This window comes from Cucurbita moschata, unplaced genomic scaffold (genome assembly GCF_002738365.1).
Source record: "Cucurbita moschata cultivar Rifu unplaced genomic scaffold, Cmos_1.0 Cmo_Scf00001, whole genome shotgun sequence".
NCBI lineage: Eukaryota > Viridiplantae > Streptophyta > Magnoliopsida > Cucurbitales > Cucurbitaceae > Cucurbita > Cucurbita moschata.
The window spans coordinates 9957084-9983143 of NW_019268517.1; the positions used below are offsets into that span (position 1 = coordinate 9957084).

Consider the following 26060-nt stretch of genomic DNA (forward strand, 5'->3'; position numbering starts at 1 on the left):
TTTCCAAATGTTTACATTATGAATCAAGGGGGGATGATAATAAAGCAAAGAATAACGAATGTAAAGAATAACTTTTCTCCACTATGATAGGGAAGCTGTCTGTATAAAACTATCCTGATTTACTGTCATAAGAAGAACTACATCTGAACTGACTCTAACTCATCTACCATAATCCTATCCTCCATGAATTTACCTAAAAGTGGTGAAAATTTTGCGCTTCTGCTTATGAAGCTATAGGAAGTCGACAGATAAACCTTGGTATGATTCATCTGGCTATGTATCGTACTCGTGGCTCGAACAATGGCAGTCAAATTTGAGGAGCCATAACAGCCGTGGTGCCCTGGGCAGAAGAAGCAACTGGGTTGTAGTAAAATTGTAATTTTATCTCTGCAGTGAAGCCTGAAGACTTCGTTTGTGTTCATCTTTTAGTTTGAATGTTCGATTCCGAGGCTTGTTGCAAAGACAGCCAGGGTAAGGATTAGCATAAAAGTTCTCCTCTAGTCTGGGACTCTCACCGGCTTGTCTGAAATGTGGTGCACCAAGTCTGTCTTTATGCAACTCCTTCACTTCTTTGGAGAATTCTTCCCAAGAGATGGCCTCATTCTCCAAGTGATCAACCAACCTGACTAGATTTTGCCTGAAAAAAATGAAATGTATATTGATATTTAGACTCGGGAAGTAGTCACAATCCAACCGACAAGGAACGACATCGGTTGAGAACAAACCTGTCGGGATTTATTGTCTTTCTGTATCCTTCAAACATCCTATGACCCTGCACTGCTTTAGCCATGTTTCCATCATAGGTATAAACAAACACATCGCTCTCTACTGCCACGATATAATCCAAGGCAGCCATCCGATTCTGGTACAGCTTAAATGGCTCCAATTCCTTCTCTGTTGCAAGAGTCGAATGTGAAAAGACGTTGGGGTATTCCGATCGAAAGGCGTTCATGCTATCGCTGCCATAAATCTCCCCGGCAACGATGTAGATTTTAGTTTTGGAAGGGTATCCTAAGGCTTTAAGCAACAGGGCTGCCTCCAGAGGGGTCATTGGGCATCCCCCTAGAATTCTCTTTCCTTTTGCATCTATCTCTTTCTCCTTCCAATGCTTGACATTGTATCTCATAACTTTGAGCTCCTCCTCTTCCTTTGCCGTCAAGTTGTGGCTGCAGCCAGTGAATGCAAGCATATCTTTCTCATACCTGAGATGGAGAGCAATATATGGTTCATCTCCCTTTCTTAATCTATCAACTAAGATCTTCCCAAGCTCCTCAATCTCCTTGCTAAACCGTAGAGCCTTGTAATTGGCACGGCATCGGAGCTTTTGAATGTAAGATGGCAAACCATTATTGACTATTCGAGAATCAGTATGCGTGAGCATTAACACTTTGTGTCTCTTTAACAAATGTAGCATCTCTCCTCGGTAATATCTAGACTGCATTTGAATAGATTGTGAGAACTAAAACCCAAATAGAAACATCAAACAATCATGATTCACACATAAAAATCAATGTTTTCTTAAACCTTGGACCAGGAAACTGGAGCCTTCACAAAGGGCTTGACCGATGCCAACCGACGAGGCACGTTTTCAACGATTTCGATATCATCTCTTAGAACATCCATGAAGTGCCTCCAATCAAAAATATCTTTAAAATCACTACAAAACCCGAAGTTAAAGAGTTATATGCAAAATCATCATCAGCTAGTCAAGATTTCGAGTAGGATGAACTGAAAATTGCAAGTACCTCGGATCTGTCCAAAATGATTCATGATCAAGGGAAGGAAGAACAAGTGTAGCATTCATAATCTTAGCAACAGCAACCATATCACATATCTGGAAGCAAGTAAAGGCATATCTTAGTTATAAAGATCCATGGCTGTGATTCAGCTGACAATTTTAACTCTTGAAAAACCAGTGAAAACATCTCACCCCTGTTCTCATCTGATTCAGTCCTCCATTGGCATGTACAATAAGATAGCCATTTGTTTTGCCACGAGCTCCTACCATATCAAGTTTAGAAATGAGAAATAAGCTCAATGGGTTCTAAACTCCTTGCTTTAATGGACGATGAGGAAACTATTAAACATACTTATTCGATTCTTGGGTCGAGAGATGCACTGATAGAAATTGTCACTCTTTGGTTTCATCCAAATATCAGACGTCTGCTAAACATAGTATCAAACAAACAACCTCAATATAATCAAGTCAAGAATCTTACAAATTTAGAACATAGCGACATATAGTGAATCGAGTAGTTCAAAGCACAAGAAAAGGAATTGGGTAGTTAAATCCAAAGCAGAGGAGTCCAAGAACAGAAGTCCGTTTGAAAATCCAAAGCGACAAACATAACGCCGAATTGAATATGAACCAATAAGAAAGCAAGCAACATTCTGGTTGAACCTTTAATAGGAATGGATTTATTGCCACCACCACAGCTATTTATTGGTTAAAACTATACCGGACGATTAAAACAACCCAACAAGATCACCAACATAAAGTTCCAGAAACATGTCCAGAATGAATATATTGCAAAAAAGAATAAACAAATAAAAACAGCTGAAAACAATTTATTTTCTAGCCAGATAGGATGGATGAATCATTCCATATATTTGCCTGTTTTTAATTCAATGGCAGGGCAGTACATCACGCCATCGTCCCTTTTGACTAAGATTGGACGTTATTTAATTCTATTGGCAAGGGAATATGTCCAGAACAATTAAATAATAACAATAGAACTTACAGAAATCTTCTCGAGAAGGCGTTTGGGGACGACGGCTTCGTCCTCTGCAACGGCTCTTTGCGCCATGGCCCAATCTTCTTTGAACGTTTGTATGATCAATTGTCCTTTATCGATCATTTTGCCGTTAATCTCGACATGGGAATTGAGGAAGGCGAACTTAAAGAACACGGTTAGAACAGCCATGAACATCAAAATCCAAAAAATCTTACGCCCGAAGTTCCGTCCGGATCCTAATGACTGAACGATCATGACGGTCAATAGAAGCCCTTCTTCCATCTTGAGAAGCCAAGGCTCAGGCACCCAACACAAGGCCCGATTCCGAAACAAAAAGTGCCTAATCACGGGATGATGAACATGATGGTGGTGATGGTGATGGAGGTGGGACCCAGCATTAGAGACGTTGGAATTGTCTTCTTCGTCATACAAATCTGAAAAGTTGGAGAGTCGGCTGTCGGAGTCCAAAAAGTCTGTGATACGCCGTCTGGTTTTTGTCGCCGGTCCACCGACTCGTGGACTTACATTACAGGAAGGGCTCAGACCGCCGGAAGCCATCGCCAGAAAATCAAAATAAAAAGAATAAGAATGCTGTGTTTGATCCAGAGAGATTGGATTGAGAAAGAACACGAAGATGAAAAAATCCCAAATGTGGATTTTCTGTGAATATGGTTCGTGAAAGTAGAGGCCGCCCGTATTGTATGGCCGGCATGGGCGTGAAAATTATTTCTGGTGTTTATATATAGCTCCCTGCAAATCCCCGATGTGATGCCCTCTCTTTCATTTTTCCTTTTTTTTTTTTTTTTTTCCTTTTTTTCCCCTCTCTCTCTCTAACCTTCTCTCTCTAAAACCAAATGATTAGACTTATATTTTCGGACGGAATTGCCCTTCCCATCCCAATGGATTTTTTGTTTAAATATATACCATTAATTATATTTCTGTTTCCAAAATAGATTTTTAAACTTTATTATATTCCTATTTTATATTTAATAATAATTTTTAATTTCGTGTCTTATAAATTCATTGAATTAATTTAATAATTTCAAATTTTGAGCTTCCAAATCACCCCAGTTTAAATATCAAATAAAAAAGAATTTAATTTTTTTTTTCTTTTTATGTAACTAACTATAATTTAAACCTTTTATTTAATTCATTATTATTATTATTATTTTATTTTTTATGATTTTATTTTATTCATTCAATTATATGGTCAAATGAGACTAGAGGAAATTAATTATTTGAATAACGATCGAGATAAGTACGATGTCTATTTATGATTAAAAAATAAATAAATGAATCACACATAAAATTGATAATATTTTTAATATATTTAGAAACAAAATTAAATAATTATATATTTTTGTATTGAAAGGTTCATTCGCTATCAAACTAAAAAAAAATAACGAATAAATGTAACTTTAGCTTGTTATGGTAAAGTTTAAATTATTTATTCTATTTGTTTTTTTTTTTAATAAAATGATATTTAAATTTTCCAAAATTAACTTTTCTTTCCTTACCTGTCCATTATCTAAATATATAATTTAAATAATTATCAAATATTTGTAAAAAATAAAATAAAATAATAAATCAGAAGAATGTTAGAGAAAGGGACGGAAACTGCAAAGGAGCTTTTTATGTTTCCGAAGGAGTCCCTAATAAATTAATATTATGAATATAATATTATTATTAATCAGATCCAAAACGACAGCGCTTGGAGATAAATTTAAGAAATACAAAGACCCATGCTGAGTTTACCGTTGGATTAAATAGATTTATAATAAAGGGTAGAATAGTAATTTCCTATTTTCATTTCTTTTTTATTTATTTATTTTGAAGTGGTCAGCTGGCCATTATTCATTGGGAAACTCCCCTGTGATGCGGCTGTTTTTGTCCACGCGGATGCCGATGCGTGGCATAAGATCTGACCGACATTCCACTTTAAGAAAAAATATAAGCGACACGTGTCGTAATCAAATTAAGTGAAGCCATTTTTGTCCCCACACTCTTGCTTTTTATGCCGCCACATCATTATATGAGTTTTCTTTGCAGCTTTAGCCGTTGGATCAAATAATGAGATCTGATTGTATTTATAAAATTAGTAAAAGGGATTTAAATTTAATGATTTGAGATTGGTGAATGAATGAGGTGTAGCGTGATGGGAGGTGCGAGACCATGGAGTAGGGTGGGCTGAGATGTAGATGATAAAACGCGGTAGAGCGGTGGAAGTCGAAGTGGAATGGACTTTGAGGCCCAACTGGAGTTCAACGCGGATTGTCTGGTCGTAAGAATATTGTAAGCTTGCACGATCTGAGCTTGGTGCTTTAATCTGATTGGTCTGTGATGGGACTCATTATTTTGTCTTACAAAATAATAATAAATGGAATTGAATCCCGAACCAAGCTTCAATTCTACACCTTCTTATTATTCCAATCACAGCCATGTGCCCCAATCATACCCCTCCTACATAGTGTTTCACTATTATAATAATAAAAATTAATGCCCACGGCTACCTCATATTTCGTTCAAGGATTTTTCATCAAGGTTTTAAAATACGTACGCTAGAGAGAAGTTTACACATTCTTGTAAGAAATGATGTGTTCTCCTCTACAACTGATGTGAGATCTCACAATCCACTCTGTTAGTGGTCTAGCTTTCTTGTTGACATACTGCTTGCTAACTGACTTGTATTTCATTTGTAACAGCGGTATGCTTTTGCGCGCTACCTATAGTTGTCAGTCTTACAATTTTAAAACACGTATTTTAGGGAGAAGTTTTTACGCTCTTATATTTGTTCCATTCTAAGTTCAGTCAGTGAAATTTGAGTCCTTAAAAAACAATTTTAAAGAAAAAAAAATCAGAAATCGTCAACTATGTATTACTCATAGCTGACGGCAAACTAATCAAAATTGACTAATTTTTTTCTGTATTTATTTTTGGTTTTTCTATGGTGAGGGCAAGATGGCAGCTGTTTTATTAATAAATATATTTAATTACGTATACTTTTTAAATTTACTTGATTCATTTTCTTGTACTTTAAAATGTTTAAATTTAATTTCATATATATTTTTTTATTATAATATTTTAGTTGTGGAATGATTAAAAGTGATTAAAGTAAGATTACTCTACTGGGACTACAGTGACAGAGATGGAGTACAATACAAGAAAGTATATTTTTAAAAAATATAAAAGAAAGAGAGCGTGATATATAGTTTTTTTTAAAATAATAATTCTTATCAAATCTATAATATAAATAAATTTGTAAAAATACACATAAAATAATAAAAACGAGAAATCTCAATCTTAGATAACTAATTAACATTTAATAATTTTGCTCGTTGACCAAACACCTTTAATGTTTTTTATTCCGAATTTATTATTTTTTTGAAGGAGTGAAGAAAAAATGAAACAATAAATAGGTATTTATTAAAATTATGAAGTGCGGGCCGGTTTTTGGTGTGGCCAGACCGGACCGGAAACGAGAAAAAACCAGGGAGTTTCTACTTTTAATGGGCTAAGAAAATGGGCCGTTTTCACATTTTTTTAAAACCATGTTATCATTTTAAAGAATAATTAAAATTTTAAAGCAACTTAGCTCATTCGCCGACCTTAGCTCAGTTGGTAGAGCGGAGGACTGTAGTGGGTCGAAGACTTTCAGATAATCCTTAGGTCGCTGGTTCGAATCCGGCAGGTCGGATTTTTGTTTTAATCTTTTTGTTCTGTTTTTATTTTCTTTTATTGGGCCCACGGAGGCTGACCGAACAAACTATTCGACCGTCATGTCGTATTAAAGTTTAGCGACACCAGAAAGTTGAGCGACATGTCGTATTACAGTCGATTGTTCTGTTCACTGATATATCGGAATCGGAGAAGCCCTTCTTCCATTCGGGAGCAAAGAAGCGAAAGACGAACGGGGACTGTGCCGAGGAAGCGAACCAGAAAGTTTCTGCCTCGCCGGTTAGCTCCTTTATGTAATGCTGAATTCAATGATTTTCAGTGTATAAATGCCCCAATAAATTAGGTTTTACGGTAAACATTTACACGTAGAATCCTTTTTTCCCGAAGTGGGATGTTTCTGTAGTTCGTTCTCAATTTTCGGATTGCTTCTTTTATGCCTTTCATCTGTTTACAAGTGTTTCTGTTCGGAACGTCGGTTTTCGATATCATATTTACATTGTTGACAATTCTCGTCACAATTTGGTTTTTTAGATTGGATTTCTGGAGAGGGAGGCTATTAGTTTCATCTTGTTTTGGGTAGAGAGGTGGAGGGGGATTCTTCAAGGGAGAAATATGCTTCAAATCCGGCTTAGCAAAGTTCCACAGGCGGAAGGTGGCGCTGGAGCAGTAAAGCCCTTGCAAGCTGAGACTGTGACGGTCGCATGCCCTGACCACCTTATCCTTGCTGATCTTCCTGTGGCAAAGGGCATTGGTGCGGCTACTGCTGCTTCCATTGTTAAGTCTGTTGGTCGCAGATCTCGCCGTCACCTTGGAGAACGAGTTCATTTTTGTGTCAGATGCGATTTTCCCATTGCAGTTTATGGTCGCCTGGTATTTTCCCCCACTATATGTTTGTGTCTTTTTTCTGTCGGTTGCTTTGTCTACTTTTGGTCCATGGAAATCATTCATTTATAAAAGACAATTTGAGATCAACTTTTCCTTTTGTCAAATCGGTATGCATTACTTCATTCATATCTGCAATGTTCTTCCTTCTTGCCCGCTGGTGTGTAGGCTTGTGTCATTTCTTTTTAAGTATTTGTGAACATCTCTAGTCTGTGTGCATCTTGACTAATCTCACAGGACACGCACTTGACTCTACTACATTTGGGTTGTGGCATACTTAAAGAGCTAAATAGTGGTTTGCCATTCTTGCAGAGCCCATGTGAGCATGTGTTCTGCCTCGATTGTGCAAGAAGCGATTCTATATGCTACCTGTAAGTAAAAATGCTTTGAAGGTCTTAAAATGGCTATTATGGTTCTTTTGTACTATCAATGTCAATATTAATTGCCCATGCATAATCACTTTCTATTGCAGAAACTTCTCTTGTCATGTTCTTCAAAAATCTGTTGTTTTCTTTGATGATTAGAGTACTCTATACATTAGCTTCTGTGTTCTTCATGATAATATAATGTAGACGACTTTAGAAGTTGTGATTATAGTCATATTTTTTATGACACAGTTGTGATGACCGTATCCAGAAGATTCAAACTATAAAATTGATGGAGGGGATCTTCATTTGTGCAGCCCCACATTGTCTCAAGTCTTTTCTTAAGAGGACTGAATTTGAATCTCATATACAAGAGAGTCATGCTGACCTTCTTAAGCCAAATGCAGAGAAGGAAGATGGAAACGAAATTGAGGCTCTTAGTGCCAAACAATCTACAGCTTCTGAATCCACTGTCCGAGGTCTGTCGAGACCAATCATATCTCCAAGTTTCAATTCCCAGGCTCAAGAACGTGACGAAAAATTTCATCGTCAACAATCTAGAGACCAACCCACGTCTGGAATGCAGCAACAAGACAGCGGTGGTCATTCACAAGGCTTTGATCGACATGGCCCTCATGGCCGTTTTCCCCCGCAAAACTTTGACGTACAGGGTACTCCACATCAGGAATCCAGTCAATTTTCAGAGAAACCGCAGGGAATTCTGGCTGACCCTCCATACTCCCAGTACCCTCCTTTGCAATCAATTCCGCCACCAAATTACGTGGTTCCAGCTAACTCAAATCCAATGTTGAGTCCCCCTCTACCGTTCGGTTTTCCTCCGTTTCCAACTGAGGGAGCACAACAATATTACAGTACACCCTATGAAGTGCCACGACAAGATACCGCAGCAGAGACTGGATCCGAGCAAGGGTCACTGCTAGGCTTTCCACCAGGAGCAGCAGGAGGAATGAACTTCTCCGCGACTTATCCTCAACCTTGGAATACTGGACAAGCTGGCGTTCCTTATGAGCATGCTGCTGGAGGTCAAGGAATGCCTGATGCTTTTGCTAATGCACCTGATTCTCAAGTAAATCATGGATTTTACCAAGGAGATTATAGACGCAGCCCTGGAGGCTTGCCTGTGAATTCCTCTGTCTCGTCAATGGCCAACAAGAGCATGGACCTGGGGCATTCTGGTAATGCCATGGACTTGAAGAATGGTAGAGGTATATTGGCACCACAGCCACCTCTAGCACAACTTCCTCTGCCTCCGCCACTCCCACTGTACTTGTCGCATAATAAGCGTGGTAAGTTTCATTCAGGAGATACGGATCATGACGGGCAAGGCCATGGATGGCAGAATGATAGCCATAGCCGAGATAGCTTTGGAAGTGGCCAAGACTGATGGTTCTTCCTTCACATTCTTTGTTTCTTTTGCCATATACTTTCAACCATTATTTTGTCCAAAGTTGCATCTGCCAGCTTGAGAATGTCTATATTTAAACTTGATGATCAACGATAAAGTTTTACTGAGTTTTACCTTCATTCGACAGGTTCGAGAATATTATATGCAATACTGTCGATAGACAAGAGTCTTATCGTCGAAGGATTTTTCAGAAGTTAGGTTGTTCAAGTATCCTATTATCATTCAACTTTCACATTTTTCTCGATTGGTATGTGTTTGTCTATTTGGTATGTGTTTGTCTATGTTTGTCTAGGCTCATCGGCTTTTAAATTTGTGTCTATTTAATCATTAAACTTTAAAAAGTGTCTCGTAGGTTTTTCAATAGTGTTTAATAGATAGAATTACATAAATATATTATCAACTTGCCTGTAATCATCAAACAAATAGCAAACAAAATCCAAAATTCATTAAATACATCTCTCTAGCAGGAATTAGAGAAAATGAAAACAAAGTTGTTATGAACAAAGTACAATCATCTCTCACGCTTCTGTCAAACTCCACGCTTGTCACTGATGAACTGCATGCCGAAGTGGGTTGAAAAAACACCATAAAACATCCAAAATGAAACAAGAAGAAGAAGCCACGAATGAACAAGAGAGATCAGTGATATGAGCTCAGTTTTTCTTTCTCCAAAATCCATTGTTGGTATGTGAGAACTCGCATCTCATCCAACTTCACATAAAACTGATGCAACTTTCTGTAGATCAATAAGATATGCCTATCTACATACTCTTCATACTTCTCGTACAATGCGGGAACCGTTAGCACGAGTAAAAGGCCTATCATTCAGAAAATAATGCCCCAAAATCGATCATCGAAAGTTTTTGATCAACAAGAGTCGAGTGTTACGGAAACTGAAGATTAGAACTTACCGGTGTAACCCAAAGTGAGAAGATCAGTCAAGCCACTGATAACTGAAATCAGCCATAGGCAAGCAGCTACTTTGAAGAACAATTTGGGGTCTTTTCCCATTGCTATATCTTGTGAAACAGACAGCAAAGTATTCACATGGGAACGAATGAAATTCGCAGCTTCGTTTACCATATCTTCTGAGAGATGCAACTCAGGAAGAGGCGGCGCTGGTCTGTTCATAAAGAAAGGTAATAGATTCAGAAGTAATCTTAATCCAACTACACAGAAGTTAAGCTAGACTTAGTCTAAGTACATAGAGAAAATTAAGAATGATCTTCTGAAATGCATCAATGGCTCAATGCTTTGCCGAGAAACTAGCTCAGAACTCAGTAGATATCAGTCAAACAAAAAATGCATACTACTTTCTGCATTGATGAGTTTTCGAATGCTCGAAAACTACTGAATTGTTTCATCTCTAGCTTGATAGGCTTCGAAAAACATGTGCAGATCTACACTGTCTAAACCAAATTGTTATCAAATGAGACTTCTTATGCAACTGGAACTGAAAGGGAAGCTGGGTATAACATACATAGAAGTAAATATCCCAAAATGTTCATCAAATGTAGAAGAAAGTGAAGACAAATTTACAGATCAAGATGTTGAAAAGCTAGAGAACTTGCACAAACCAGCTACATCTATTCAAAGATCATGCATTCGAAAGCTTATGAATCAGTTTACCATTCTTAATGCTATTGAAATTGAAGAGATAGGGTGTAACATGCAAGTCAGGAGGCAATTTCCAATTAGTTACCTATTGAGAATGGATGCAGATTTTGCCCAGATAAAGATAATGGTAACAAGAAGAAGAAGAACACTGGAAATTAAAGACAAAAGGGTGTAACCACATCTCCCAAACACCAGCCAAGTTGCTAGCATAAGTAACAATATCCCCACAGTTAGATTCCTTTGCCTCCATAGAATTACATCTGCAACTGAACAGATTAAAAGCCAAGAGTTAAACCCAAATCCTTGTTGTTTAATGGCAACCCAAGTCTGTTTATTGGATCAGAAACGCAATCCTAATTAGGTTTTAGGCGTAGATATCCCAAAAGAAGAATCCACAGAAAAACGTCAGCAATGCAGAAAAGAAGAAAACAGCTCATCGATTAGAAATTTGTCAAAGAGAGCATCGATTGGTTCGCAATCGCACATCAGAGTCAATAGAGGACTGAAACAGAGTAATCAGATAGAAATCTGAAGAGGATCCATCAATAGGAAGAATGAAAAAGAAACACAGAAATCAGAAGATCGTGACAAGAATTACCAAGACCACCGCCAATCATTTGGTGAAGAGTTCGCTGCCCGCGGAATAAACGATCGGAGGAACCCATCAAAAAAGAAGGGAAAGGAGAGGATCTTGATTCCAGTACAGGATTCAAAATACACTAAAACAGAACCAGAAAGCGAGAGCTGCGAAGGAGGCAACAGATGAGGAAAAACAGGGGCTGTGTTTAGCTTTTTGTTGCCCACTATCTGTTACCCTTTGGAGTTTGAGGGCAGACTGAGTTGAAATGGTAAGAAATGGGGATTGGGCCATAGCTGACAGGTCAAAAGTCTGATGCCTGCCTCTCGTGCCTTCTTTATTCTTCTCCTTCATTTGCCCCTTGGAATCGGTATTGAAATTGGTTTCTTCTTCTAAACTCTAGGACAACTAATCCAAAAAATATTTTGATTGAACTGGTTGAAATTTATATACATTCGACCCAACCAACTCGAACTCGAATAAAGAAAGTGATTGATTTTAACGTGATAATGGGGTTACTGTACTTTGAGATCCTTAAAAATATTTTCCAAGACAAATACATCTCTGTAATCGAACATTTGTGACAATCCAGAGGCCAAGCTGACGGCTTTTTTTCTTTTTTTCTTTTTTTTTTAAATGTTATACAGTATCAATCTGAATTGAAAATGTAAGGTGGAAATAGTTACACTGCACAGGACTGTAAAGCATGGATTTAACTTCAACTAGCTAACCTTGAGTTCAACAAGGATTTCGGGTTCCCATTCTCCTGCAAATTATTCTCTTCTTTCGCCTTGTGCCAATCCCGTTCATTCATCAATCTTGAACCAAAAATCAAATACTTCCTCAGGGAGTTCCCTCATCAGTACGACTGATTTTCTTACGAGGGCTAGAAATGGTGCAGTCTGCATTATCTGCAGGTTCGCTTTCATGGAAGGCAGCGTCTGCATTACCTGTAGATTTGTTTTCAGATTCGTTTTGATGCATAGCAACTTCAGGGGAGGTTGTAGGTTCATTATTGGGAGAAGCAGCTTTGGCAGAAACTGCATGAGCATCTTGGATGGTAGCATGGACATCCTGGGAGGTGGAAGCTTCAGGGGAAACAACAACAGCTACATCATTTTGGAGGGAGGCAGGTTTGTTGGAAACTGCAGGAACATCAGTATTGGCAGCAGCTTCAAGGGAAACAACAGGTACGTTATGGGTGGAGGAAGCTGCAGGTTCTTTTTGGGGATTACCAACTCCTGCTGCCATGACTGCTGAGGAATCCATGAGGCTAGCAGCTATTGCAGCCTTCAAGTCTTCATCCTCCATGTCCATAAGCATTTCTGCTTCTCCGGTTGAAAGAAAGGTATCTTGCTGCTCTGTCCAGCTTACTCTTTGTGGAGGAGGGGGGTTTTGGGTAGAGTTGCACGATTTGGTTATCCTCTCAGCATCCTCAGGGGAAAGCCACTGACCATAACCATTAGATGCTTCGGTGGACAAGATGGGAAAGTCCTTGGGGAAGTTACCCCTCACTATAAAGATGCTCCAACCAAAGCCCTTTAGAGAGTCCAAGTAGGCTGAAAGGTAAAACTTAGAAAGATGTTGTGGGGCTGCATATAGACTATCAAAATTGTACCACTCCCCGTTCACTTTCCTAATACAAAACCAATGATCTTGCAAGTGACATATAAATGCATTCTCCAGTTCAGGATCAATCTGTGCAGGTTCAGCAACTGGCGAGTTGAGAGGAATAACTTGAAGATCCCATACCTCCAAAGCCTTTTGTAAGACCTGCAAGCAAATATATAATGATTTAAACAAATCAGAACATCCCAACAGGTTTTATGAATTGATAATATACACATAGAATAGGAACTGGTTTAGAAAAAAAGAAGTCCCATCCCTCTTAAATATTTCACTGTTTTACTTAAAACTTTACCCAAATAGGAAAAAAGAAAAAAAAAAAAAAAAAGAGATTAAGAAAGAGGAGATCTGATGTTCACTGCGCTAAATTTGGGTATCCAAAACAAGGTCAATCTCCACAAAACCTAAGCTAAGCCAGCTTCGACACCTGATTACAGAACAATAGATGATTTCAGAAGCATGTGGTAAACCAAAATGCATAAGCAGTGTGCCTGCCCAGATGTAGTTAATGGGAGCCAAAGGACTAATATTGAGATAAGGAAAAATTGCAAGATCAGGGAAGAAAAAATTAAGAGCAGTGTCCTTACTTGCCCACTTTCAATCTACTTTATCAATCATTACTTGCAATAACAAGTTTTTCTAACGATCTCTAACCATCCCATATGCCAAACTCATGTTAAATTCAAGAATTAAGAGATCAGAAGCGTAGCAACTTATGAGTTAAAAACATGTTTCTCATCCCAAAAACAACTTATGAGATAATGTAATCCTATTTTTCAGATTATCACATTTGAAGCAAAGCATACATCAAGAAACATACATCACTTGAATGAATCACAATAAACTTGTCATAATATTATCAGGTACATCCGTACAGTAGAAGCAAGTATTGTGACAAAGGTTCGTTGAACACAACGTTATTCAAATTTTGCATCACTGCACTACTCATCACTGCTACCTCAGAAAGATGACACTGGGACAAAGGAGAATAGTAGCTTAGGGGGTTTTGCAAGTAATAAACCTTATCTTAAAAAATATTTCATCATTGGTACTATTACGTATGTGTGAATTCCCATGCCATTACAAGTCATTGTATCAGTTGTTTTAAAATTCAAAACAATAATAGCTGTAACCATTACACAAATGGCTCATAATGACTGTAACTACTGCATACTGGCTTACAACTTCAGGTTTTCTATTTCTACGGTTAAAAGAATACACAACTCGAACATCAGGATCGCATTTCAACCGCTTTCGTAAAACATCCAATATATTCGTTAACCACTGTTCCTGAATGCAATTCAAAATATTCAACAACATTTGGAATTCGAGTAGATTGGAGAAGTAATATAAAGAGTATCTACGGAGGAGCCTGCGTATTTACACTAAATCGATCAAATAAAAATTATTAAACAAAAAAAAAAAGAAAAAAGACATCCAAAGCAACCTTTCGGTTTCCCTCAATTAGCTTCTAGAAGGAGAAAAGAATAACAAACAATAACAGATAGTGCAACAGGGAATCAAAACCTGGATACTGAAATCACCATCCAAGGAGACATTGTGAGACTCCTCGGAGAGGAAATCGCCGGTTGTGGATCCACCAAGCATCATCTGGCGCTCCTTCCGGTCGAGATCGGATGCGAGAGCAGCCAAATCGAATTCCGAGAAGAATGGACCCTGCAACACAGTGTTGACACAATGCACAGCGCAAAGCTTCGATTCTTGTACCTCGTGATACAACATCCCTCCATTGCTGGCTCCCTCCATAATTCTCAACACAGAGAGAGAGAGAGAGAGAGAGAGAGAGAGAGAGAGAGAAAAAAGGATGAAGAAGAGAGAAATAAACCCTAGATTCAGCCAAGCAAGCTATGGGTGTTACTTTTGGTGTAAGCTTGTTATTCTCTCTCGAAGAAAATGCGGTAACAAAAATGAAATGAATCTTTTGCCCTTCCTCAGTTTTAGATTGGAAGTTGAAATTCCGCACGTGTTAATACATCGTTTCACGCGTGTGGAAATCCCTAACTATTTAATTTTGACCCGATTCTGTAACTTACGATAACCCGTGAAAAAGGTAACTCCCTAAAATTCCTCTAAAATATATATTTATATATTTTTTAATTATTTATAATCAACTTTTAGAAAATAAAAATTATTCAATATCTAAAACAATCAATATTCTTTCAGTTAAGAAAAAATTATAAATTATTTTATGCGAGTGATTGAATTAAAAGGTTAAGTATCATGGACCTGCTTAATGCTTAGCCCGCATGCAATATGCTTAATGCTTAGCCCGCATGCAATATCGGGCAATATGCTTAATGCTTAGCCCGCATGCAATATCGGGGGACGAAGGATTCAAATAAGAAAATCAATAGTGAATGGACTTTGTGCGCAAGTCAACCTACTCTCTTTGCCACACCTCAATAATGTGCCGTAACTCCTAAAGGGTCATGCATTGGATTTATCCGGCCCGAAGAAGGAGAGAGCAGGCAGTTGTGGTGAGAAAGCTCGAAACCATTTTAGATACAACAAGACAACTCAAGAGGAGTAGAAAGTTGCCACAACCTAGGGTGGGTTTGCTGTCTAGAAACTGATTAAAGGGAGAGAGCACCAAGACAAACGACACGTCAAGAAGAATAGACACCATCAGTTTAGAACGAATATTTGACTACTCGTCTCAGAAATTTAACTGAAACTAAGCACGGGAAAGGCAAAGCAACACAACTCTTGCTATTCTTCGAGCACGAAGTATCAAAAGGAAAACATATTCATATGGCTCAATAAATGCCTACACCTTCTTAACTTCTAACTTTTGTTTCTATCATGTTGCCCACATGCTGATGGTCCCTTGTCTCTTACTTTTTCCTTTCACCCTTTTTCCCCCCTTAGCTCTTTGAGTTCCTGACTCCCTTGCCTTTGAAATAATCTATGAAGCGTCGCCAACTTAACATGGATTGGATTAGGAGATGCAGATGGAGAATTAACTCAGCATATATTGGAAAAAGTATAACTTTGTTGATGAACTTCATTGTACAAGATAAAACATAAACAGTTTACAGAACACCATATAGATACATGACTGCAGATTGTAAGCCAAGTTAGAGAATCAAATTTGGAAGTAAATTGCATAACCGAGCATCAGTGGCCTGGCCTTCAAATGAGTTCTTTCCAAACTAAGCAGCCCAACCTGAGGATGAGAATGGATTGATCTGTAGAGAATTCTAATCTTGTGGGAAACAAAAATGGCTTCAAACCATCCATCCAAAGCAGCACAAGAAGCATACAACATTGATATTAAAACTTGTAGCTGGAACAATCTTGTGTGAGGAAGGATAGTACATGTGGAGAGAAAGAGATGCTGGAATGAGCTGATTCCCCAACAGGAAAGCAAAAACAACTGAGGTAATCCTTATCACATCAAATTCTGCCAGATAAAATCGAAGAACAGATCAGTTCATTCACGATTTCATAATACCACGCAGAGAACAGAACAGTTCTGCGGCTGCAAAATCCTCTGCCATTTGAACAATGTTCTATACAAACTGCTGTAAAATATACGAACAAATTCTACCAAAACTTTGAAGATGGACCCATGTCAAGCAAGCTTGGAGAATATATAAGAACAGAGTTGGTTAATCTATCCTCCATCAATAAACTTGCCATGAACTTAGTAATCTTCAAATTGAAAGACTAAAACTGCGAAGATTGATTAGAGCCATGTGACACAATCGCGCTTTCGAAGGCAGCGGACTAGCGATTGTGCGGCACTCACTTTCCAGCGACAAGTGAGTTAAGCCAATTTGTTCTTGCGTCGCCTACGGCCAAGCGACGTACGGTCGAGCCTCTAGCCTCGGTTTTAAAAGAAGGTTTTAGAAAACGAGAAGAGAGAGAGATTTTAGAAAGGGAGATTTTAGAAGGAGACGTTATATAAGCAAGCAAGAGAAAGATAACAACGGCTTAGCATATATAACCTTGAGTAGGGAGAAGTTGACGACTAGTCATATCCCCTATGGTACATTCTGGGCCATTTTAGTTCTGGCAGGCCTAGACATGATATTTTTGAGGTGTCATACGCTCTAGAATTACAAAAGAAAAAACACTAGAATGAAAAGACATGACAAGGGTTTGGCTTGTCATGGGCATGCGGCCATGGGCAACATGCCCTGGACAAGCATGACCGTGACACCATGCACATATTTGAGGTTTAGCTTGATTTACATTATAGCAGATATTATCCAATCCAGCCAAAAAGTATAGTAAATTGCCAATCATCAAACAATTCTCAAGAAAATGTAGTGGAAGAATGGAGAAGCTTACATTAGAATTAGAACGCCTGCAACACAGGTCTTTTCCCCAGCCTCTTGATTTCCCTGTCCATGTTCCCAGTAAGCATCAATCCAAACATCTTGAAATCACAAAGAAGAGACCAAAATGGATGACCGAAGGAAGCAGGAACATTTTCCTCGACGAAGAAATGGCTGTACCACGCGAATCCATATCCAGTCAAAGGCACAAAGAACAGGAACCACCAGCTAAACAGTAAAGAGCAAAGAAAGAAGAAGATAGAAGACAGAGTTCCAATAAAGTGCCATCGCCTCGTCGAGGGTTTTGAGTGCTGGTTCATATAGAAAACCCAGAACTCATCCAAACTTCTGAAATTCATAAATTCCGAGGCGAAATGCGAAAACCAGAGATTGATTCCGAAATCCAGTTGAAGAATTTCAAATCCGGGTCAGAATATAGACTCCAGACGATCGGAGTTGAAAACCTAATTGTGACAAATAGGTTCAGAGAATCAAATTTCTTCAAGTTCGTGAAGATGGATTCATTTGACCTGGGGTGATGGGAGAGAAATTGGAAGATGGATTAGGGGGTCTCGTTCAATTCGCGCACGCAACCGACGGAATTACGCACCTTATATGAAGATCATGAAACTCTTGAATCCATAAATGTCCGGAGACTTGAAGTTTGTTTGAATGGAATCCATGATGCGAGATGTCGGCAAAAAGATTTTGCGCCTCGGATCGTTACAAAATGGAAATGTAGGGTTTAGATTGGATCTGTCTCGGGCAATTTGGGATCATACAAAGTTCAACCCACTTTTATACCTTATAATTCCCAAAAATAAGTACACAAACAAAATTATTGAATACAAGTCGTGATTCACAAATTAACATTAAATTTTATATATTTTTAAATTTTATGTAATCTAATAAAAAAAATTAAAAATTAATGGATGGAATAGATAAGTTAATTTGTAATTTTTTAATATATGATTAAATAAAATTTAAGAATTTTAAACAGTTATATTCCAGTATTTTTTTCTTAATTAGTCAATCTGAAACTAACAATCCTCAACAAGATAGTCACTCTTTTTCTTTCGTTTTCTCTCCTCAAGCACGATGTTGTTGACCCTCCTACTCCAATTGCAGCCAACGTCGCCTACCGTCGTTTCTTTTCCAATTGCATGCCTACGTCCCAGTTGTTGAACCATTGCCGTTGTCGTTGCAGCTACCATGTCTGCTATCTGGGTGTAGTCCCACTATCATTGCCTCACCGTGTCGCTCACTGTTGTCGTCGCCTCTGTACCATTGCCGCCACATATAACCAAAAACATTGTTGTTGAAGAAAAATAGTAAGTTCCATGAGCCTAGTGACACGTATACTTCTTTGGTTTCGATTATGTCGTAGCACACATATTAACCCTTAAAATTGTGATAAGGATATCGAACACCAACTTAGAAGGTTCAACTTGTTAGATGAACATGATTCTCCACAATGGTATGAAATTGTCGATTATAAACCCATGATTATTCTCTTAATCGAGGCTCGACTCCTTTTCTTTTAGAGTTATTTGTTCGATATTTGAAGATTTACCAATCTATTGGCACGACTAAGTTTAGGGTATGGCTCTGATACCATGTTAGACGAACACGACTCTCCACAATGGTATGATATTATCCATTTTGAGCATAAGCTCTCATGGCTTTGCTTTGGGCTTCCCCAAAAGGCCTCATATCAATGGAGAGAGTATTCATCGATTCTAAACCCATGATCATTCTCTAAATTAGCCGACGTGGGACTTTCATCATCCAACACAACTTTGAAAATGGGAATAAGACCCATATGTCAGGAGGCAGGGGACTTTCAATTAAAACTAAACCGTTTATGCTACACGTGTATCTTAATTTTGATTGATGAACTATATGGTGGTTTGCAGGTTCGTCTCCATCCATCCGTGTGTATCTTTACAAACTAATTTCTAGCTTTCAAAAAAAAAAAAAAAAAAAATGCCTTCCATGTTCATCTCCTCTCTTCCCATTCCACACAGGCTTCAGCAGAGCTAAAAGATTTGCTCTCCTGTAGCAAACAGATTCCAGAAAATGGCTGCCATGAAGTAAATCGTGGCTGTAACGGTCAAGAACGCCTGGAATGAGCCAAGCCACTGTACGAAATACCCTGTTCCAATCGTGCTCACAATCGCTGCTAATGTCCCTGCCGAGTTCGAAATCCCTGCACCTCGACAGAACATCGATCATGTCAATGAAAACCAAATGAAATTTCTTGTTTTCTGAGAAAGCTTACCGTGGAGAAAGCCTGCATGTTGAGGTGCTATGTCCTGATTGAACCCAGAAACGAACAGAGTTCATCAGTGTTGAAGTTTGAATCACTTCAAACAATTCTATATGAAGGGCTTAAAAGCTTACTTGCATATTTAGGAGATACCCCGCTTGGCTGAATGAGCTCAAGCTCAATGCTACTGTCATCAAAACTGCTGCAATGGTTGGTGTGGTCGCAAACTTCAAACAAAGTAATGCTAATCCAGGTCCAATGAAACCAATCGACTGTTGAGCATCAATGTCATTGAATCAGCGATTGAACCACATACATTCTTAAGCTGCAACATGGAAAAAATGAATCAAAACCTGCATGATCTTCCGGACTAATGTCACGGGGTAGCGTGCTTTGATTAGAGCGTCCGATGTCGTGCCTGCAAAGTAGCCAGACACTGCCATTGTTCCCCATGGAATGGCGCTAAACCATGCCGCTTGCTTCAAGTTCACATTAAACACCTACATCAACCCAATAATTATGGTTGGAGTGGAGAACAAAACGCCTTTTAAAAACAGGGAAAGCCCAAAGGAGCTTACAGTCTTGAAATATACTGGCATCCACGAGAGAAGAACAAAATATCCCTGTAAAACGAACGAACCAACGACACGAATTAGCATTGTGCGAACTTCCCATTCAAACATAAAAGAGAAGAAAAACTCACCCAATTGTTAGTCATATTGGCGAATATGATAGCCCATGTTGGTAACTTGGAGAGAAGGCGGCTAAGAGGTAGGTGTTTGACATTTTGAGGAGAAGAATCAGCTTTTCCAGCTTCGATTAATCGCAGCTCCGATGTGCTGATGTTTTGACTCTGTCTGGGGTTGTTTGTGACGCCTGGAATCCATGACATCAACCAGACAAGCCCAAGTGATGAGAATAACAAGAAGGGGCCAGTGACACCAATGGAGGACAGCATGATGGGAGTTAATAGCAATCCTACAACATTGCCAAGATGAAAGCCAGCCATTGACATCCCCACTGCACTAGCTCGTTCATGGCTGGGGAACCACCTGCTTAAACAACGACAAATTTCAAAGCTAGGTTGGGGAGTTGGAGGGAGCTAATCATAAAGAATCTTTTTTTTTTTTTTTTTATGGTTGGCAAATGGGGTGTGACCTCGACAAGAGGGTACTCATTGATGGCATCGCGACACCTTCAGCCAGTCCAAAGAAAGCACGAACAGCCAAGAGACTGGTTGTTGAGTGGTTGGCCGCCAATGGAGTAAGAAGAGTGGCAAGCGACCAAAGGGCCACTCCCCATGCCATCACTCGCTTTCCTCCATATCTGTCCACCAATGCTCCTCCAACCACCGATGAGAATATGTATCCCCATAGAAACGATGACTTCAACAAAACAAAGATTCAGGTTAAAATTAACACTACAATGTCCCTTTTAACTCTTTCAAATGAACACCGAAATGTCCCCGTCCAAGACTATCCCTAGTCGATATAAGATATTTGGTTCTCCTCCTCAACCAATGTAGGATCTCACAATCCACCAACCAATTTGGGATCTCACAATCTACCTCCCTTCGGGCCCAACGTCCTGGCTCGCACTCGTTCCCTTCTTCAATCGATGTGGGACCACCCCCAAATTCACCCACCTTCAGGCTCCAGTGTCCTTGCTAGCACACCGCCTTGTGCCCCCCTCCTTTCGAGGCTCAGCCTCCTCGTTGGCACATTGTCATGGTTCTGATACCATTTGTAAGAGCTCAAACCCACCACTAGCAAATATTGTTTTCTTCGGGTCTTCCCTTTCAGGCTTCCCCTCAAGGTTTTTAAAACGCTCTACTACTAAGAAAAGGTTCCTACACTGTTAGAAAGGATGTTTCGTTCTCCTCCCAACCAACACGGGATCTCACGCCCCTAAGAAGAAGTTAAGTTCCAATTTTTTCTTCTTTGTCCTATTCCCACGAAAGGGGTTTGGTTGGGCCAAGAAATGCAAGAAAGCCCAAATGAACACATTCAAGGTTCCCGTGGGCCAAACCAGAGCACTTGAGAAGGGGATTGGTAAGAAGAAGAAAGGGTAATTCTTTGTGGTTTCACCTTTCACCGCCTACAGCTTATCTAAGGACACGGCGGCAAGATCAAAGTTTCAAGCAAACCCTGTCGCCAACGTTAAAACACAAGTCCACCACCATGTCGCAGTCATTGAATTTTAAAGGTTTTCTAGTAGCGAGAGATAAAATTTCATTTCCTTTGCTTAAAACAGCATTATACACGTTTTCAACCAGAACCCATCTAACAATCATAAAAGAACAGCAAAATCCGTGGGTGCTTTCGTGTTTCTATACATTGATCAAATCAAAATCACCAAATAGCTAGCTATTCTCAGAAACAAGGTTAATATTGAAAACCCCTGATTGATTGAATCAAAGAAAAAACCCAAATGAAGAACTAGTAAGAGACAAGAGTTTTGTGTTCATTTCACCTGAACGATGCCGAGAAATGAATTAGACCAGCCATATTTAGCAGCAAGAGGAACAATCGCGACCGACATAACCACTCTATCAGCATTACAAAGACACATAACGAAAGCGGTTAATGCAACCACTTTAAACCTCTCCGGCAAGCCGATTCCGACTCCACCACTGATGCCTCGTTCTTCCGCGGCGGCGGATCCGATTGATCTCTTCCCAAATGAAATGCTTCTCTCTATCCCCTCCGCCGTGCACCGGACCACCGCCAACCCTCTACTCCCTCCGCCTACTCGAACTCGATGAAATCCCATGTGATTCCCCCATTTGTTCCTCAAAATTCCCGATTGAAATACAGAATGGGCCCTCGGAAATTTGATCAGACTGAGTTGGTTGGTTGATAACTCAGATGGGTTGCCGGAAAAACGGGAGTTCATGATGGAAGGTTTCGGCGGGGAGAAAGTCGCCATTAGAGAAGGCAATACAAAAACAGCCCACAGAAGAAGAGGGGAAGAAATGCGAGAAACGGGCGGTTTATATAGACGTTTGAATCAAGATTTTCGCCAATTTTTTTTTTCTATTATTATTTCTATCCCATCTCTTAATTAATTTAATTAGACTCTCGCTCATATAAACCCATAAACATTTTCTAAATTATACCCTTCAACATTTAGACTTTTCTTTTTTTTTATTCTCTTATTCTCTCTTAAACTTTTTATATTTTTCATTAAAACAACGTTATGTAAAGAATAGAATAATAAGTGTAAAGTGAGCAAATAAGTTTGAAAATTTTATTTTAGGTAATGAATATTTATGCGCGAGTCATTTCATTATTAAATATTCTATTCTTAATAAATTTCGGAATAATTTAATAGATATTATCCGTACTTAAAAATATTTAATTTCATCGTAAAATATATACTTTTTTGAATTGTAATTAAATTAAAGGGGGGAGGGGTAAAGTCGTAAATTGAGGTTTTTCTAAGTCTAGTTTGGCAATCCAGCTCGTATGAAACTTGGCAGACATGCCAACTCTTTGGGCAACCTAATAAATTTGTAGTGACTATTCTATTAACCTCTATGGTATGATATTATCGATCCACCGCTAGCAGATATTGTCTTTTTCGGACTTTCTCTTTCGGGCTTTCCCTCAAGACTTTAAAACGCGTTTGCTAGGAGAAGGTTTCCACACCCTTATAAATAGTGGTTTGTTCTCCTCCCCAATCAACGTGGAACATCACAAAAATTAAAATTTATATTTTTTATTTATAAACTCATGATCTTCTTCTTAATTAGTGAACGTGAGACTCTTTCTGACAATGATCCTTTATTTTGTGGCTTGCCAATAATAACCAAAGTAGCACCGTTTAGAAGCTGAGCCCCATCTTAATAGTAACGGTGCAGCTTAATTTCTTGTCGTTAGCGTCTTTTAAAAACGTTTGAACAAATATAGTTAGTGTATGGTTTTTATTATTATTAAAAAAATAGTTTATTAGAAAAATGGTTGAAATTAAAAAGCTTTGGGGGTAAGGATAAAGAGTCCTAATTTCCACCAACCATTGACGCCTACCTACCACCGCCGTTGTGACAGTTGGTAGGGGTTGTTGAAGAAAACGACCCGAATGGGTAAACGGGTCGACCCATTCACCGTTCAAATTTTGGCTGCCCCAACGTGAACTATAATGCCTTTTTTTTTCCTTCCAAACCTAAATATTTATTTATTTAACTTTTAAAAATATTTAAAGTAATAAATCTTTAACCTATTAAATAATTTTTAAAATACACGGACATAAAATTAAAATAATGAGGTCTAATCAGACAAAATTCAATTTAATACCGGTTAACCTTAAATTATTTTAATATTGAACATTTTCAAAGTAAAAAAATTAAAAGCCAATTTTAACGTCCAAACATTTTAGACATAAATTTAAAATTACTTTATCGTATCTATTTAATCTTCAATCATACGTGGCTTAAAGAATTCAAATAAGTTAAATAATAATAATAATAATTAGCGAACTATATGAGGATGAGACAATTTTAAAATTTTAAATGACGTATTACAATTTTATATGAGCTGAATGACAAAATTAATAATTTAAACTAAATCTCGTGATCCGCACGAAGATCACTGATTATTATTTATTATTAAAAAAATATTATAGTTAATGTTTTTATTATTCTTGATCACGAAATATTAAGAAAATCATATAAAATCCGCCGTGGAAATTAGAGATAATCAGATTTTTTTATAATATCTAACGTGGTTCGAGTTGACATTCCAACACCGTCTGATGTGTCAATTATTAAAAAAAATATATTTTTTAATTAAAAAAAATGGGTTTTTTTTAATAATTGAGCCAAAACTTTCCCCTCCAACTCAGCTACCCAATTTTGAAGGTCAAGCTCAAAATCGACGGCTGTGAAGAAAAGAGATCAGAGAAATCATATAAAAACATATAATGTCTTGGGGAAGACTACACGTCAATTATTATTGAAAGTAAATAGCAAAATAAAATAATTTAAAGATATTTAGTTAATTATTATTGAATTAAAGATTATAGGTTGAAATCAGATATAGGAATCTTTTACCTTAAATAATTTTCAATTATACCATTTTTATTAGGTCAATAAATTTAGTTGTTGACTTATGTGACATAAAATTTATTACAAGAATAAAATAATTTAATTCCTCTAAATCTCTTAAAAGTTGATACAAATTTTGACCTATCTTCTCAATAAATTGTATTTGGGCCGCGGCCCATTGAATATATGTCGCCAATTTTGTCGGCCCATAGTTTCTAAATTTATATTGAAATTAAACAATAATTTGTGATTTGTTTACTATTTATATATAAATGAAAATAATAAATATAGAATTAAAAATGAAAAGATGTGGTGGGCTCTTTGATTTTGTCTGCAGTGTTTTTAATGTCAAATTCTACCTTCTTTTTCTTGGGATTCAGTCAAAATCCTAAGGCCAGTATTTTGCCACGTGTATGCAGCCATAAAATAGAGATTTGATTAGTAAAATAAAAATATTTACAGTGTTTTGAGTAAAAAAGGTAAGAAAAATAGAAGTAAATGTAATAATGAATGATAATGATATAGTAAGGTAATTAGGTAACATTAATAATTAACTAAAAAAGTATGAATGGGTGCGCATGTTTTTGTTTTGTATTATTACCTTATTACCACTTCACCCTTTTTATTTATTTTATTTTATTTTATTTTATTTATACATATTACTAAAGAATGATTGAATTGAAAAGGAGAGACAAATAAATGTACAAAAATTTGGTGGGGACTTATAAGTTGGAATAAAACAGGAACATTATTAGATTTGGAAAAAATATAAAACATTAAAGTGGATATTCCTTTCCACACAATTTGTCACATTTATGTTTTTTTTTTTTAGAGAAAAATAAAGTATGATTTATAAGGATGTTAATATCTTTTAATGGTGGGCTTGAGCGGTTACAAATGGTATTAGAGTCAGACATGTGGGCTATGTGGCAGCGAGGAGGCTAAGTTTTGAAAGGAGGCAGACATGAGACGGTGGTGTGCTAGCAAAGATGCTGGACCTTGAAAAGGGGTGGATTGAGGGGTTTCACATTGATTGGAGAAGGGTATGAGTGCAAGGGAGGATGATGGGCCTTGAGGGGTGGATTGGGGAGTCCTGCATCAATTAGAGAAGGGAATGAGATCGGGCCTTGAAGGGGTGTGGATTAGAGGGTCCCACCTCGTTTGAAGGAGAGAACGTGTTGGGGTAAGTGGATCAGAGGGTCCCACATTAATTAGACAAGAGAACGAGTGCCAATAAGAATGCTGGATCTTTAGGTTTTTCATTTTTATTTATTTATATAAATAATAATAAAAATTAATATCTTATTTTGATTTTTTGAATGGGAATATGAATTTATTTATATTTGTGAAATTAATAAGTGAACAATAATTGAAATTTCTTTTCTTGCTCGCAAAATCAGGGACGAGACCTTTTGTCATCATTTTTATTTTTTACTTTTACTTTTACTTTTCCATGAAAAGGTCACTATTTTTATGAACCTCCATCGCAAACATCCCTTTCTTTTCCCTAAATAAAAAAAAAAAAAAAAAAAAAAAAAAA

At 37.8% G+C, this 26060-nt stretch overlaps 6 protein-coding genes and 1 non-coding gene across 10 annotated transcripts; 2 read left to right on the forward strand and 5 right to left on the reverse strand.

The window, feature by feature from the left end:
• Positions 1-52: 52 nt before the first annotated feature.
• LOC111442586 (O-fucosyltransferase 19-like) lies at positions 53-3561 on the reverse strand. Of its 2 annotated transcripts, none has more exons than XM_023080007.1 (7): positions 2742-3561; positions 2091-2163; positions 1931-2001; positions 1746-1834; positions 1525-1657; positions 726-1435; positions 53-637 (listed from the first exon to the last, which is right to left on the reverse strand). In XM_023080007.1, exons 1-7 carry the CDS (start codon positions 3291-3293, stop codon positions 382-384), a joined length of 1884 nt encoding a protein of 627 aa, XP_022935775.1. In that variant the 5' UTR covers positions 3294-3561; the 3' UTR covers positions 53-381. The 2 variants fall into 2 exon arrangements, with proteins under 2 accessions (XP_022935775.1, XP_022935766.1); XM_023079998.1 differs by having other exon boundaries at positions 2091-2166; positions 2742-3293.
• A 2774-nt stretch (positions 3562-6335) lies between these two features.
• TRNAY-GUA lies at positions 6336-6429 on the forward strand. The gene is made up of 2 exons: positions 6336-6372; positions 6394-6429. It is a non-coding gene; the product is annotated as a tRNA-Tyr (tRNA).
• A 134-nt stretch (positions 6430-6563) lies between these two features.
• LOC111442234 (E3 ubiquitin-protein ligase Hakai-like) lies at positions 6564-9255 on the forward strand. 2 transcript variants are annotated; one of them, XM_023079667.1, is made up of 4 exons: positions 6564-6689; positions 6993-7280; positions 7605-7663; positions 7910-9255. In XM_023079667.1, the coding sequence occupies exons 2-4, from the start codon at positions 7023-7025 to the stop codon at positions 9060-9062; spliced, it is 1470 nt and encodes a 489-aa protein (XP_022935435.1). In that variant the 5' UTR covers positions 6564-6689; positions 6993-7022; the 3' UTR covers positions 9063-9255. The 2 variants fall into 2 exon arrangements, with proteins under 2 accessions (XP_022935435.1, XP_022935351.1); XM_023079583.1 differs by having other exon boundaries at positions 6565-6689; positions 6942-7280.
• Positions 9256-9447: 192 nt separating this feature from the next.
• LOC111446656 (reticulon-like protein B12) lies at positions 9448-11552 on the reverse strand. The gene is made up of 4 exons (XM_023085558.1): positions 11299-11552; positions 10786-10966; positions 9995-10206; positions 9448-9901 (listed from the first exon to the last, which is right to left on the reverse strand). Exons 1-4 carry the CDS (start codon positions 11363-11365, stop codon positions 9723-9725), a joined length of 639 nt encoding a protein of 212 aa, XP_022941326.1. The 5' UTR covers positions 11366-11552; the 3' UTR covers positions 9448-9722.
• Positions 11553-11781: 229 nt separating this feature from the next.
• On the reverse strand, positions 11782-14826 carry LOC111446649 (ataxin-3 homolog). The gene is made up of 2 exons (XM_023085545.1): positions 14431-14826; positions 11782-13050 (listed from the first exon to the last, which is right to left on the reverse strand). Exons 1-2 carry the CDS (start codon positions 14668-14670, stop codon positions 12121-12123), a joined length of 1170 nt encoding a protein of 389 aa, XP_022941313.1. The 5' UTR covers positions 14671-14826; the 3' UTR covers positions 11782-12120.
• Positions 14827-15896: 1070 nt separating this feature from the next.
• LOC111450283 lies at positions 15897-17980 on the reverse strand. 2 transcript variants are annotated; one of them, XM_023090439.1, is made up of 3 exons: positions 17818-17980; positions 17221-17737; positions 15897-16327 (listed from the first exon to the last, which is right to left on the reverse strand). In XM_023090439.1, the coding sequence occupies exon 2, from the start codon at positions 17564-17566 to the stop codon at positions 17228-17230; it is 339 nt and encodes a 112-aa protein (XP_022946207.1). In that variant the 5' UTR covers positions 17567-17737; positions 17818-17980; the 3' UTR covers positions 15897-16327; positions 17221-17227. The 2 variants fall into 2 exon arrangements, with proteins under 2 accessions (XP_022946207.1, XP_022946132.1); XM_023090364.1 differs by having other exon boundaries at positions 17221-17980.
• Positions 17981-19015: 1035 nt separating this feature from the next.
• LOC111453513 (probable anion transporter 3, chloroplastic) lies at positions 19016-22522 on the reverse strand. The gene is made up of 8 exons (XM_023094635.1): positions 21949-22522; positions 20635-20861; positions 20180-20528; positions 20055-20099; positions 19830-19976; positions 19611-19748; positions 19489-19522; positions 19016-19416 (listed from the first exon to the last, which is right to left on the reverse strand). The coding sequence occupies exons 1-8, from the start codon at positions 22402-22404 to the stop codon at positions 19247-19249; spliced, it is 1566 nt and encodes a 521-aa protein (XP_022950403.1). The 5' UTR covers positions 22405-22522; the 3' UTR covers positions 19016-19246.
• Positions 22523-26060: the final 3538 nt, after the last annotated feature.